General features: G+C 37.3%; 1 protein-coding gene across 4 annotated transcripts in view; it reads right to left on the reverse strand.

Moving 5' to 3' along the window:
• Positions 1 to 15,835, reverse strand: part of arhgap27l (Rho GTPase activating protein 27, like) — a 29,153-nt gene that overhangs the window by 9,405 nt on the left and 3,913 nt on the right. The window contains exons 3-10 of one of the 4 annotated variants that reach the window (XM_079826985.1): positions 13,920 to 14,829; positions 4,417 to 4,884; positions 4,074 to 4,286; positions 3,130 to 3,210; positions 2,858 to 2,974; positions 2,399 to 2,485; positions 2,031 to 2,093; positions 1,591 to 1,655 (exon numbers count right to left, since the gene is read on the reverse strand). In XM_079826985.1, coding sequence (XP_079683111.1) covers positions 1,591 to 1,655; positions 2,031 to 2,093; positions 2,399 to 2,485; positions 2,858 to 2,974; positions 3,130 to 3,210; positions 4,074 to 4,286; positions 4,417 to 4,884; positions 13,920 to 14,780 — 1,955 coding nt within the window. In that variant the 5' untranslated portion in view covers positions 14,781 to 14,829. Of the gene's footprint in view, positions 1 to 1,590; positions 1,659 to 2,030; positions 2,094 to 2,398; positions 2,486 to 2,857; positions 2,975 to 3,129; positions 3,211 to 4,073; positions 4,287 to 4,416; positions 4,885 to 13,919; positions 14,830 to 15,835 lie in introns of all 4 variants that reach the window. The other 3 variants (XM_079826984.1, XM_079826987.1, XM_079826986.1) reach the window with 3 other exon arrangements.

Below are 15,835 nucleotides of genomic sequence, written 5' to 3' on the forward strand. Positions count from 1 at the left end.
AACACAGATGTTGTATAATGGCTGGTTTCCACCGAGCAGTGCGGTACAGTACAGTGTGAATCGAGACTGTAAACCCTGATCTGGCTTGCGTTTCCACCTCCAACAGTACACTTATGATAGGCGTGGTGTAGCGATCAACGTCATTCTAATGCGATGAAGACAACACACACCTGGGGCCTATACCATGAAGCCGGTTTAGCTAGCTAGCCAGATATGTTTAAGATTAGTTTGTGCTAATCCTGGGTTTTAGGTAGCATTAAAGTGGTTTGGCTTTTAGCAGTGTTCATCTCCATAGTAAGTTACGCTCCACGGCTAACCTGCTCCAGGGCAGGTTATGTTCTAGATAAGAGATCAAACTGAAATTGGACCAATCAGCTGTGAGCAAAGTGACACACCTCTGATGCAATGAAGTCACTCCCCCTGTTTCTACTCCAAATTAAAGGTCACTACAAAGCAAATGGCTATTAAAGACTAAAGTGTCTGGCTTTTAACAATGCTTATTTATAATAATAATAATTTTGAATGATTTAGATATCATTTATGTAATTATTATACCCGTAATCATTACATAAATTTAAAAAATAAATAAATTAAATTTAAATGTAAACATTACATACATTTTAAATTACACATGTATCATTTTAGTTAATCAATCATTAATAGGCACTTAGTTGAAATTAATATAAATAGCCTATACAAAGGTCATACAAATAAGCTTTAAAATCAATAACTAAAGCTATAAAAATTACTACATTACTCAATTCTCTATATATCAACTAAACTAACTTCATAACTTTTACTTGCATTGACGTAGTGAATATTTTCTTTAAGTTTCCTCTTTTATAGACAGCTCTTTTCTTCTTGCTGTGTAAATTTGTTTAAATTCTTAATATTTTTCAATCATGTAATATTCTGCAGAAGAGAAAAATTAATCTTGCTGCTTCTCTCGCGAGAAGTGAATCTCAGATTCACTGATCCACAGCGTGTGATTGGCTGTTTACTACTGATGTCACAGCTAAACTCCTAAACTCAGGATCAAAGCGTGAGTTGACAGAGAAAGCTGATGATCAGCATCATGGGACCAACAAAGCCTGAACAGATTGGTTTGGTTTTGTCAACTCTAAACTAATCCTGTAACCCTGAGTTTGTTAAACAACCATCATGGTACAGGCCCCAGATCTTGTTCTTGCTTCTCGGCATGTGGCTGTTTGTCACAAGAAGAAGAAAAAATTTGTTTAAGCCAAGGCTGCAGGTTGCAAGGAAAAACACAGCCGCACAGTGAGTCTAGCTCCACCCTTTAGTACCGAACTACTGTGCTAGGTACACTAACGGAAGGGTGCCAAAAAAGTGGTTTGGAATTAGGGTACCATTCACAACTTCGGACAATGGAAACAGTAAAGATTGCGTACTGGACGGTACCGCGCGGCGGAAACAAGCCATGAACAGCCGAAAGTTTTCAGTTTTCAGTTGAAAACGGTGTCGAGTCAATGGCCCCTAAGCAGATGACTGATTAACATTTTCCCATCATTACTTAGGTGATGTATGACTATACTGTTTAACCACAGATTAGCTGTTCATTTAAGTCCCCACCTTAGCCTCTTTCCATTCTCAGCGACTTTGGTCTTGTTGAGAATCCCAGCCTTCTCCAGTGATGACTGCTGAATGCAAAAGACAAGGGACAAACAAAAACTCTTTTTGAACATTAAAAATAAACCATTTGTTCATTTCATAATGGCAAGTAAACAAGAACTACATATCAGAGCTTAGAGAGTAGAGGGTAAATTGTGTGTGATGTTAGTGCAACAGTTGTTAAAATGTGTGTGTTTGTAGAACGTAAATGAGTAATGACGGAAAAACATGCCACAAAACAACATTATCTACAGCTACTGATGAATGACAAACAGTTTAAAGCCAAGCAAGATAATCAGAGAACAAGCAGTGATGTTAGTTTTTATCTAATGCATGACATGTTAGTTTTGGACCTCGGTGCAGACACCCTAACAGGCCTAAAAAACAAGCTCAAGACGCACATGATGAGAATGTGTATCTGTGCTTTGGCTGGACAGGTTTCTCCGCCGTCTTAACTTTTTATCCTTGAGAAAGGAAACAAAATCATGGGTTCTCACACCATTATTGGACTTCTTTTCATTCTTTTTACATTTACTCGAGACTTAAAAACATATTTTTTTATTAACATGACCTTAAACAATGACCTTAATAAAATCGATTTAAGATCATGCATGCAAATGCATTCAGTTAGAGGAACTTAAAATGAATCAGAGCAAAATTATAATAAAACAAGAATGAGACTGTTACACATGAATGAGTTTTGTTGGGGGAACTAAATGACATGAGTGAAAAGCTCCAATGAGGATTGGAAATAACAGAGGTTACATACGTAATGCTGTGATTCTGGTGAATTTCCTGTGCTGGATGCATCACTGGCGTTGTCAGAGGCGATCCGCCTGTGTGAGGGGGAAAATTTCTGTTGGAGGAAATGAAGAGAAAGAAAAATAAATGAATATTAGGTGGTGGAAAGAGGTGCAGTGGTGTTTCAGATCAGGTACCAGATGTTTCCTTCCTTCCTGTGGTCTCTGTGATGTCAGCTGCAGAAATAGCTGAGAATGAAATGTCTCATGTGAAAGAGAACGGATTTTGCTTTGAGGGCATCCCTCACATAATTTGATGAAACATTTTGGTTTATGTGTAGCTGTCTCTGATCTCTCTAAGAGTTTATAAGTCAGATAAATGTTAACTATTTAAAAAGCAAAGGATAAAGAGGGTCAAATAAGTGTGTATATCTTAAACTATGAGGGTGAAAAGATCCAGGTTGAGAATGTCTTGAGCTGCCACTCACCAGGTCTTCCTGAGACACGTTGAGATGGGTCATTGTGTATCTCCAGTTGTTCAAAAAAGGTAGAGGATCTTGTTCTATTCCGTTTCCATTCATTGGCTGACCGGGCAGGACCGAAGCCTTCACAAAGAGTCAACAGAGTTCAGGGTGAGACATGCATTTGTAAAAAATATGTAATGGTTTTTGATTTTGACAAAAACAAACAAACAAACAAACAAACAAACACAAAAAAACACAAATACAGAACAACCAATTAAGCAAAATCATGCACAGACCTCTGGAAGGGTCCACTGACATTTAGATCCATCTTTTGAGTAGTAAAACAACTTTCCTTTGTCATCCTTAGACTGGACCCACTGGAATTGGGAGACAAAAAATAATTTTGTGAAGCAAATGTCGATCATGAAGGTACCAAAACTACTACACACAAAACAATAGTCATAATTCTGCTATGCCTTATTTACTGTGACAAGCATTAAAATGTCAAAGAAAATATCATATGAATTAAATATGAATGAGTATTAAAAATAATGATAATTATTAATTGCCATCTCTGTTTGAAACCTGCGATTGCAGTTATTTGCCGAATTATCATCTTTACATGGGTTGTGCATTGGCATGGCTCCTCAGCGCGGATGAATCTAATGTTTTGAGGAGTATGTTTGGCTGTCATTCATTCACCGCACCGGTGTTGATACTGTACATTGCAATAAATCGTGCTACAAACGGTGATTAAATCTAACGACCGCTTAGCTCATATCACATCTAACCCTGCAAATTATTATTATTGTTCTACTTTGCTCTCAAAGTTTTAATGTTAACAACATCAGCATTACGTGACTACGTGTATTTAGTGTGTATTAGCGTTACCAATAGTGTAGATGTAAAGTGTAGATTTCAATTTCTGTACAGTCTAATATTTTGCTTATGACTACGGGTGAAAAGGCTATAAATAATCCGCCACCTGCAGCCTCCTCAAATGCAATACTAATACTAGCCGGACTCCTTTATGTATACAGATGTAACGTAATGACGCAAAGACGAACAGCAACATGTTCAAAATTCAAAATTCCACTCAAATTATAAAACAGGACTATGGATCAGGGTTCCCAATCTACATATGATACATATTACAGTCTGTTTAGCAGTGTATGATCATTGTAGTATATTCATTAGTACTACCAGTCTCCTAGTGTGTTTTCTGATAAACTTTCATTACCTGTTCATGTGTGATTTCACTTGTATAAACAGTTTTTCCATCTGCCCCAACAGAATGAGTCCAGCCCAGAGGGACATCTTTATGTGTGTCCATAACAGCCCTGGGGATGATGGCACGCTTGATTTGGTGCAAATGAAAATCTTTAGGAAGTTGAAGTAAAATATGGGAATCCTCAAGCTGATTCTTTGGGTAGTCCTCATCTGGAAGAGGAGGCTGAGGATGCAAAGAATGAATAAAAGATGAATATGGATGGACTGATATAGACAGAAAGAGAGAGAGAGAGAGACAGAGAGAAAGACACAGACAGAGAGAAAGACAGAGAGAGACACAGACAGAATCTTACCGGTTCATCTGCCTCCTTGCCATGACTGTGTACCCCTTCCGTGGAGGATGGAGGTGGTGATAGCTCCGGGGCAGTCCAAGAGGTTTGCTTTAAAGCGTGATTATAATAATAAGGTTTCCCAGTGGTCTCATCCAAAAGCTGCTCCCAGTCAGAGCCCAGCGAGTGAGCTGAAGATGGGGTGGACACAGGCATGGGAGAGGTCGTGGACTCCATACCAGCTCCTGGGGGGGGGCTACGGGGATCAGACCAACTGCTCTGTCCTGTGGCAGTGTGGTAGTAGTACTCCTTACCACTGTCGTGGTCAGTATGGACCTGCCATCCGGCCGAGTTAGGCGGGGAGTCTGGTGCAGGACTGAGGGCGATGCCAGGTGAGGAGCAGGTGGAGACAGAGGAGTTCGAAGAGCGAGGAACGGTCTTCTTCAGGTCAGTAACGTTAGCATACACTGCAGTGGTGGGGTCATTCTCAGTCTGATGGAAGAGAAGAAAGTTGGACATATTTTGGGTATGATGGCTGCTTTTACAAGACTAAATCTCATCTAAAGATGAAAAATAACAAAATATTAGCATATTTAAATTAATTGAAGTCACATTTTTGACTGAATTTGAGATGCCAATAGCCACTTTTTTTTTTATTTCAGTTTGGAAAAACTTTCAATGCGTTACTTTGGAAGCTCCAGAGATACAGATTAAGGAAGAGTTCTTACATAGTTTGACTTTAGTAGCAAAGATTGAAACATCCTTAACATTTTATTGGACTTAGTTGTGTACATAAGCATTGGGAACTCAGTAACAATTAAACTTTTATGGATATATACAATTGAAATCACATCCCACGGAACACGGCACTAACATGACATCATGTCAAAGTGAGGAGTGTATCTGTCTATGTCCCATGCAAGAACTTCCATTATTCATCTGAGCAAAGATCTATAGAAACCTGATGAAAACAAAGAACTATGGGGAGAAAGTCCTGCTGGAACCGCTCCCTCGATTCAGGAAAGACACAAAGACGTTTATGTGGAATCAAATATCTCGCCAGCTTTCATCTTTAGGCCTTCACTTTTTCTCCCGTTAAGAAGAGCTTCAATCAATGAGAACAGGTCTCTGCACTTAAAGGGATAGTACATCCAAAAATGAAAAGTCTGTAATTTACTCCCTCTCAAGTTGTTCCAAACCTGTATAAATGTCTTTGTTCTGCTGAAGACAGAGGAAGAATCTTTGTAACCAAGCAGATCTCACCTTCCATTGACTACCATAGTATTTTTTTCCTATTACTGCCAACAGAACAAAGAAATTTACAGGTTTGGAACAACTTGAGGGTGAATAAATGATGACAGAATTGTAATTTTTGGGTGAACTATCCCTTTAAATGGAAAATATTGGTCTCATCTTGCTTGAAAAATGTATACAGTAAAGCTCACTGGAGTCCACAATGTGAGATCTGAAAAACATCAACAACAGGCCCTCTTAATGAAAACCTGTGTTTGTTTAGACCAAGTGAAAGTTTCTCTGGATACCATGTCCTTTCAAAATTTGGATGCATCCAGATAATGTGTTTTCCAAAGCACAACACACAATCTCAGGGGAAGGGAAGCCAAGATCAAAACAGAACTACGGGCAGAGGTTTCCGCTGCACGCTGGACATTTGAGAAGAGCTTGATACACACATAATGGTGGAGTGTGGACTACTGCCAAATTGTACAGCCATTTCACACAAAAAAAACTGAATCACATGTGCCAGCTAAAAAAGACCCCAACTACATCCAAATAATGTAAAACAATGTTGTACAATATTGTACAATAAAAACAATAAAATGCAGTAAACAGGCCAACTTAATTTTTACATACATACAATATATGTATATCAATTATATAAGTGTATATTTCAAGTGCTGTAAATAGACAATGCATTTTAAATCACATTTTAGACTTTTCATGTTCACTAAAGTCATGCAGTGTGACTAAGTACAAATATTTAATGTATTAATCTCTTAATTAATATAGTCATAAAATTGGGTAACTTTATTTTACAGTGTCATTACAAGTGACATGTAGTTAAATTACGCATATATTACATTCAACTTACCCTAAACCAACCTCTATTCCTAACCCTAAACCTACAGTAAGCACATGTAGTTAATTATAATTACTCAGTACTTAAATGTACATGTACACTGTAACAGGGACACCTTAAAATACAGTGTAGCCTAAAATTGCATGTTAAATAATTATACAAGAATTTGAAAAATGTTGTTTAAAATACATTTAGATGCACATTAGACTACAGTATACAGCTCTCACTGCTTGAAATTTCATATGAACTGCTAAAATAAAGCTGGTGACAACTTCGGGGGGAAACAACAGGACAAATGCAGAACAAGCTATATGACAATCCATTATTTTTCATAATATTCATAATATTCTCAATCTATCAATCTGCAAAAATGTTATCAAGTGCGAGTATTGGATTTGCATTATCTACCATTTAAATTCTGGTGTTCCATGCAGGCTAAATTGTCATCCAAAATCTCTTTTATGATATGAAAACATGAATGACCGAGTAACAATTACAATTTATTTATGGTGTCAGTTCAAGGCAGCAAAACAGAAGTAAAACGTTTGACCATGTGTCACCTCTTCTCTAGCAGTAACAAACTTTGAGAAGAAAATCTTTAAAGGGTAAACAACAGTTTCTTTTAAGCAAACAATGCTAGTCTCACAAGCACTGAAGTAAATCAGTGTGTTCACGATATCCTACCTGCATATCTGTCACGGCATTCCCACAAAACCTAGTCTCAGCTTCACAATGCTACCTTGTGTTTACCGCTTACCTTACGAAACCCTAGAAAGGTCTGCAGCCTGGGCATAAGTGTACGGCAAGCCTTAAGGATCACCTCTTTCACTTCCATCCGAACGGTTATCAAAATAAAATTCCTCTCATAAAAAAGGACCAGAAAGCACATTAAAACTCAATAAATGCAGCAATAGGGTCCTCGCACCATCGATGCTCGGGCCCTAATTATTGTGTTCAGACCGCATATGGAAGAAGCGAGAGTTTCAAAACACCACAAGATCTGGAAACGCTTTTCCGCCGAACTACAGCTCAGCTACATTACCAGCAGGTATACAGCGAGTAGAGATCCAAAGAAATTGCAAATTAACATCAGGCTTTAGGGGAGGGGCACATCAGATTGTTTGACAGAAAAGCTAAAGTGGATCTCCTGAGGGTCCAAAACGCACATACAAACACAGAAAGCTCAACTGGGAACACAAACTAACTGCTGTGGGTGGAGGAACACATCATTTCCTTTTGAGGTGGAGTAATGCTAATTAAAATAAACAAATATAACCATATAGGCCCAGTAAACATCCTGTGATCTGCGTTTGAAGAAAAACCAAAGCTATGAATGCTGATATTTGTAAAATTACATTTTTAAGTTTCAAGTAATACGCTTTAGCGTATGCAAAGCCCCATTATTCCAATAGAGGAAGTAGGGCTTGCAAACTGAAATCACAAATTTAGTCTCTCCCATTACTTCCTCTTTCCTTTTGAACAAGCTATGTGCGAAGAACTGGGTGGGACAGGCTTCTGGTGTAATCAAATCAAGCGGTAAGAGAGAGAGACTACAGAGAGAGACTGGGGTTTTGTCATTCAAATAAAACCTCAAAAGCCTGATTTCGCTTTAAAGATGGCCCTGTGGATGGATGGATGCATCTGTATCTCAAGCATCATACCAACATTGCAATCAGAATCATCAGGTTTACAAACAGTGAGAACAGGCCAGATTTAACTCAAATAACAAACTTTTAGTACTGCTCATATTTTAGAGATGTTTCTAAACCCCTAACTTAAGATATTAAACTTTGGCATGTAACTCAAAATTGTTTGGCTTGTTGAGGAAAGGTGGTAGAACTTATCAATATTTGTGCCAATTAATTATAAAATGTCCAAACATATTATAGGGTTATGGTGGGATGTTTTGCACAGGCAAGCAATGTAAATGTAAAAATAATTGTACTGGTAGTTTTATTCAAAGCCGAACAGTCTACCAGGTGTCAAGGAAACTGCATTTGAGTTTGTTTGTTTTTGTGCCGTCTCATTTTGACACTGATACACATGCCTACAGCCAAATAAAGTGTTCAACAGTCCAGATGAATTGCACTACCGCTGTGTTGTTTACATTCATGTTTTAGAGAAAAACTAATCTGTAATGACTAACACTTTGATTTTTAAACAAAATCCTTCGGGTTACAGGTAACTAAACATATTTCATATAAACCCATGAACTATTGTCAGCATACAGTAAACTGCTGAAAATCACTGTTCACCAAGTAATGTTTGGTTAATCATTTGCCTAAAGTCTTAAAATAGTCTTATTATGATGTGGCATTCCAGTGTAATTTGACCCCATTCTTGATCATTCAGTTCTCAGTTCTTCCCTTTGCCACACAAACAATAACAGAAACCAGGAATCAAACCAAGTTCTAATCTTTTAAACTGAGATTTCTTTTTTGCTGATCACTTAGGTCTTACTAAAAGCAAACCCAAATGAATATATCTGATTAGAAGAAAAGGAATTCATATAAGGAATTCAAACTAGATGACAACTATTAGTCACAAAATAAATCACATGGACACTGATTCATTTGTCAACCAATCAGATAAAATTGTGAGTGGTGACTCACTAGAGTTAGCTTCAAAGTTTAAATGCATGTAAATAATAATTATCAAACGTTTTGAGGACACAAACTTTTTCACACTTGCATACATATGAACATTTTTGGCTCGATCATGTTGTAATTGCAAAATATTAATATCCAAAAGAGGCAGTATTGATCAAATTGAAATGTAATGTGCAAAGAAATAGTAATCAGACAGGCTTTAAAAAACAATCTGCACCAATATTATCAATCAATGAAACAACTGTTTTACAGCTTATCACTGAGCAGTTCAGAGAGCAAGTACCATTATCTGCTCATAATAGCTCTACTCCAGTGAGAAGGCAAAAGCTGGGCAAAACAGTCGAGTTTGTGTCTATAAGTGTGAGATGATGAAAGATCTGGACCCACTTTATATTAGGTGGCCTTAACTACTATGCACTAACCTTTAAATTAATAGTTTGATACATGCATGTTTTTACATTGTACTTACATAAAAAAATGACCTGCATCATGTAATAATTATAATTACACTGACACTTCCCTTACACCTAACCCTACCCTTAAACTTACCCATACCACCACACCAGTCCCTAACTTTACCCGTATCCCACCTCAATTGTGTTTTGAAATACAATATGAACACAATAAGTAGGCCTATATTGTACTTTTTTTTTTTCTTTTTTTGATGCAAGTACATATAATTAAGGCCACCTAATATAAAGTGGGACCAAAAATCTTTTCAGATACTATAGCTTTCTTTTAACAATAAACATATGTCCAGGTTTACACAAAACTATTAATTTTAACATGGAAATAGCCTACAGTTTTAGTTTTAGTATGTACACTAATCAAATGATGAATAGAGTCAACTTACTATCCTGTGTAAAAAAAAAAAAAAAACACTCTGGCAAAGCATGGTAATCATTTAACAGCAATAATGTCTTTAGGTAGCTATTAAAGCGTGGAGCCTAAAGTCCACTTTTTATTTTGATCCGTAAATTTTGAAATTTGAAGAAAAAAAAAAAACAGTATTAAGGCATGGGCTGCATAGAAACCATATACTGTGAAAAGCACACTACAAACAAAATAAAAAATGTGACTATGCCATACACCGCAAGTAAGAAAGTAGCCTAGGCTACTGTGACCATTCGCGCGCAAAGCTGTGGAGTCTCGCGAACGTTCATTACTATCAACGAAGCCGTCTAAAAAACAGCACGTTAAGTTCTACCTTCGTCGCTCATAAGTAAATGAGGTATAAAGTATAATAATAGCCTACCTGTTATTTATTTCCGCTGCGATGAATCTGCGATGAAAGAGTCAAGTCCGCCTCCCTGGAGCGGAGCTCGTGCAGGTAAACTACCACACAACAAGGGAGCGCCGACCCACCTTCGTCTTTTAACTCTTTCTCTACCAACCTGGCTGCGTTTTATGTTTACAAGGGCAGATACGAACAGTAGCCTAGCCTACTCGTGTTGTAAAACGAAAGTGGTGTATCCTTTAGCCTTTAGATGTATTCCTAGCTCTTCACGGCCATCTGTCACGCCGAGGGTCAGAGGAAAGGACACGGGTAGATGGAGATTCACAGTGCCTGTGGTGTGGGTTAGGGTGGGAGTTGTTCACAGCTTGTTTGGGTTTTAAGCAGTAAAATGAGATTTGGAGGCCTTCAGGAAGAACTCCTCCTTTGTTTTGTAAACGTGCTGGTGGCTGAGGGGCATTATAGCAGGAATGGACCAGCTGTCATCTCTGTTCATGCTTGTTGCCAGTAGACAAATAGACGTACAATTGCCTACACATAGCTGGCATATGATTGTGATTGAGTAAATGTGAGCCTATAGTGATTACAAATGTACTTCAATACCTGAATTGAGCTCATGGACATTCTTAAAATATGGTAACCATGTATACCTTGACTTTTTTAAAGTCTCTATAGACTATAGAGTCTGGGAAACTACGTCATTGCACATTACATTGTGTAATAATATTATAAATATAAATATCATAATATTTGAGTAAGCTAATTCATACATTTAAATAAAATATATGTTGTGGAACTTAAATATTTTTAGTAGTGGAAACTTGGCTAGCTTTAACTAGCTAATTCAATACTACTTTGCTAACTGATAACAATGCTTTGATAGTATTAGCGTAGCATAGCACTTGCTGAATGAGTAGGCTACAGCAATATAGAACATTTAACATATTTTATATCTGTTCACAAACTAAGCTCATGCTCCACTCGTCACCATGATGGTAACATGATGATCCCAGCCAAGTTTCAGTTAAATTTAAGTTTGTCTTAAAAGAAACAAGTTCATAAGATTCAAAACAATCAAACAATTCAGATAACTTAAAATGTGTCAGTTTTGAGAACTCAAAAGAAAAGGAAAGTTCTAAAAACTTGCATTTCTACCATATTATTTTAATGTATAGTCTCTACACGCTGGTTTTTAGTGCAAAGTTCGCAAACAGTTTTACAGTTTACTGCACTTTGATATATTCTTCTTGTCATTTCCCTATAGCAGCTAATTAATCAGAAGTCTCGCATATTTCCGCGTTGAAAAGTAAAATGGATAGAAGCATAAAGTCATCTGAGGACCTTCAGATCCGAAGCTTCACACAGTACTGGTTTTGTGTGAAACATTTGTCATGTACACTGATGTAGACAGACTAACAATGGCTTTGAAACATGATACAGGTGCACTGAGAGCTCCACTCCCACTGAGCCTCTGCCCTTCGTTTCCAAAGAAATTCCAAGCTATTCCCAAACAAGAGTGGAACCGACACCCATTGCATTCATCTGTTTCATGTGATATTTAATCAAAAGACAAAAAACCCCATCACATTTCAGTGAAGTGCACTTTGCTGGCACTGTCCACTACTCAAATGCTTTGGAATGAGGCAAATATTCAAAGAAACTGAGAACATGAGAATTAACTTTCTCTGGATTTTTGTAAAAATGCTTTGTGATGAAACAAATGAATATGGACATTTTATATAAAATATATATTCTTAGAAAGATATTTCCTTAAAAGGTAAGCCCAAAGCCTCTCTCTTTCGCGCTCACTCTCCATATTTCTCTCCTCCCTCCTATTTTCAATGTTTCAGTGGCTTTATGACAATTATTTGAATTACCAAAGTAGTAGAGAATGGGAAATTTTCTTTTTAAATGAGAACAAAAACCTCTCTCTCTTTCAGACTTCAGTCTCTCTCCTTCCCTTGCTTTCCATCAAATTTCAATTATCTTCAGGATCATTTACTGGTTTTGAAACAGAAGCTGAAAGCATCTGTGCTACCAATAGTAACCTTGCAGCTACAACACCAAGCCTGACTCAGATCCCAAAACCTGTTAACAGTGTCCCAGGAGATTAACATGTTTCCTTTGAAGTGTACATGCAAAATTATACTTTTTTTTTTTTTTTTTTTACTGTACTGCCAAAGCTGTATTCTGAAACAAATAACACAATTAGGAATGTTGTATCATTATAATCATTTTAGGTATGAATTTGACTGAACTTTGGAGATGCAAACATTTTAATCCCGTATTCTTTAAGAGACAACTGACACAAAAGAAAACCTAACCCTGTAGTGACATGTCCTGTAGATCTTATTAACTCTGTGGCACAGTGTTCAAACATCTAAAATGTGTTCACGCACATGAAAAAAGGGATGGGCGCCCTAACAACCTGTAAAGAGACACAATTAAGTGCATTACAGAGTGAATTTTAAAAAATATATATTTTCTTTGGATATATTTAGTCAGTTTACAGGGACATGGCTATCATGGAATATTGCTATGCATACGTGATGATGGCATACGTTTTTATAAGATGAGAGTGTCTCTAAATGTCTTTCAAATGCTAAAACACACAAGCTTTGCCTCACTATATCCTTCCTTCGCTGTAGGAAAAGCTGTAATATCCTGTTCTGATGTCATGTAGGAAGGCCTTATTGTGAAGCGGCTCTCCTTTATTTCCCATTGTGTGTCTCCAAAACAGCTGAGTAACTGCTTTTTAAGAGGACAAAATGTCTCTTTGATGTTGACTTGATCACATCAAGATCATGGCTGTCTCAAAATTCTGTACGAGGTGCAAGTAACGCTGAAACTGTACTGTACACTTAGTGTTCATATATAGTGAAGCTCAATTCTTAACGGGAAAAAAAACATGTACTGCCTACACTTTATGCAGCATGCCAACATCGCCTCCCAGTGGCCCACTTTGATGACATGAACAAAACATTTCCTTTGATAAATACTACCACACAAGCAAAGATAATATATTTGTCAAAAATACACAGTTTAAAGGTCAAAAGTCATTAGTTTAGTCCAACACAGTCCAATTTTGTTCTACAATAGTAATACCCAAGCTACCTTTTCTCTAAGGAAGATAGAAAACACAAAATTGAAATAACAATAACATTACAGTATATGTGAAAGGCAATGCTGTCAATGTCCTCAAAAGATTGTTTCTGTGTCTCTACTGAAATAGGTCAGTGCCATTTAAGGAACTATCAAAAGTCACATTTTGAAAGGGAAATCAATGCTACAAAGAGGATTTGAAAACATGCGTTCTTGTTTCTATCAGAGTAATCAAGGCTTTGTCCTGAAAGGCATATATGGTCTTTAAATTTAAATACCTTTTTTGTTTAATTCAAAGTTTGACTTTTAATTTAAAATTACACTTATTGCAGTTATATGAATTTGAATGAATTTGAATTCTGCATCCTTAAATTTTAATTGCAAATTCTACGTTCTGTTTGCTACCTCAATTCAAATTCTGGAAAGGAATAAGAATCTAAAAGGCATTATAAATTAGCAACACTTATAAACAGTTAAACTGTACCTTTATTGTTGGAGGTGAGCATGAAGTGTTGGTCTGAGGGTTTGGCAATCCAGCAGGTGCTTTGTCTGTCAGTGACAACAGGTCTAGATTCAGGTCCGATATGGATTCATAAATATTCTCAGAGTCTGGTGATGGCAGTGGTTCTGAACTGGAACTTTCACTTTCAGGGTCTATTGGGGATTCCAGCTCGGGAGACTTCCTCTGAGGCCTGGTCTCATTTAGGTTCTTGACGACAGGGAGCTCCACAGGTTTGGCAGGGGTAGGTCTATGGATGGGGTCGGCTGGGTTGAAGCTGGGAACTCTAAACTTATCAGGCACTGTTTCAGCTGGAGCATTGCGGGAGCTGAGCAGCAGATTAGTCGCTTGACTCCTCTTCTTCTGTTGTGATGAATCTGAGGCAGAAACTGTGTTCAGGGAGAGGAGAGAATCTGAAGGTCCACCATGTTTGTAAGAAGGGGGCTCATGTAAATCCAAAGGAACGCCAAATGTCGACATACGGTTTTCTGTCTTGTGGTAATTCCCTTTGGAGCGAAGTTTAATTGTCACCTCATCTGGTTTGCGTATCTCTGTGAGGTCAGGCACCGCAAGCTTCACATCAGGGGCTGGAGGCTCTCTAAAGTCCAGAGGTGAAGGGATGTTGGGTGGAAGCTCTTTTACATAATTAGCAGGGATATAAAATGGCCTGGCTCGTTCATCTTTGCACACATGCCACCAATGATCGTTTGTTTTGGCTAGGAGGATGTAGCGCTCGTTGGGTTTAATGGACACCATGTGGCCATCCCGGCCCTCATATTCATATTCAAACTCCACCAAAACTAGGCCCAGACTGTTTAAGGACGTCATCTTACCCGTCTCACCCATTCGCCCCTTAAGGGAATCAAGCTGGAATCAAGGTTCAGGAAATGCCCTCCTGTGGGTAGAAAACAAATGAGAGGATTATAAAAAGCAGGTTGAGCACAAGACACGGATTACTGTTTAATTGCTGTTCTCACATCTGAGTCATAAGCAAAGAGCACCTGATATAAGTACAAAAACAACAGCACTTTGGCTAACCTTTTTACTGGTCCAGCTGTTCAGTCATTACCCAACAAACCTGATTCTATCAAAGTGAGATAGAGAATACTACTCATCTCACAAAGTTATATCTTAAGTTTTGTGGACTGTCATAGGTAGACTTAACATGGTGCAGTCACTACAAATTCTGCAGTAAAAGCAGGCCAAGTATTTCATTACATCACACAGTACCACATTCCAAGAGCTCTGTATCATTTTAAGCTGACAGGATATCTCTAACCTACACCTTTTGTCAACATCTGATGTTTAACTTAAGAGAATTTAGGGCAGGCCACTGTGATGTAGTGCACTGATATGGACCAATAACGGTTAAATGTCATCTTTTTGATCAATGACCTGAAGCAATCAATCTAGCGTGGCCTCCATAGCCACTCAAGTAAGATTAAAGCATAGCGTTTTGCAATGTTCTAGTAGTTTAAATAAACAGGATAGCATGGTAGAAAATTGCTCAATTTAAATTTAGCAATCAGGACTGCGTTTTCCAAAAGCATAAGCCTAAGTAGATTGTAAAACCATTGCCACCAGTGGTCTCATACAATCAATTTAGCTCACAATGCTTTTGGGATAAAGCAGCCTAGATCAATCAGATTAACGATACACACACACATATATATATATATATATATATATATATATATATATATATATATATATATATATATATATATATATATATATATATATATATATATATATATATATATATATATATATATATATATATATATATACATACATTTACTGCCGAATTTTTTTTTTTTCAAATAAGTCTCTTCTCACTAAGGCTGCATTTATTTAATTTATAAATTTTATTAATTAATAAAAATGTAATATTGTGAGAT

Source organism: Gobio gobio (assembly GCF_949357685.1).
Source record: "Gobio gobio genome assembly, chromosome: 1".
In the NCBI taxonomy this organism is placed as follows: domain Eukaryota; kingdom Metazoa; phylum Chordata; class Actinopteri; order Cypriniformes; family Gobionidae; genus Gobio; species Gobio gobio.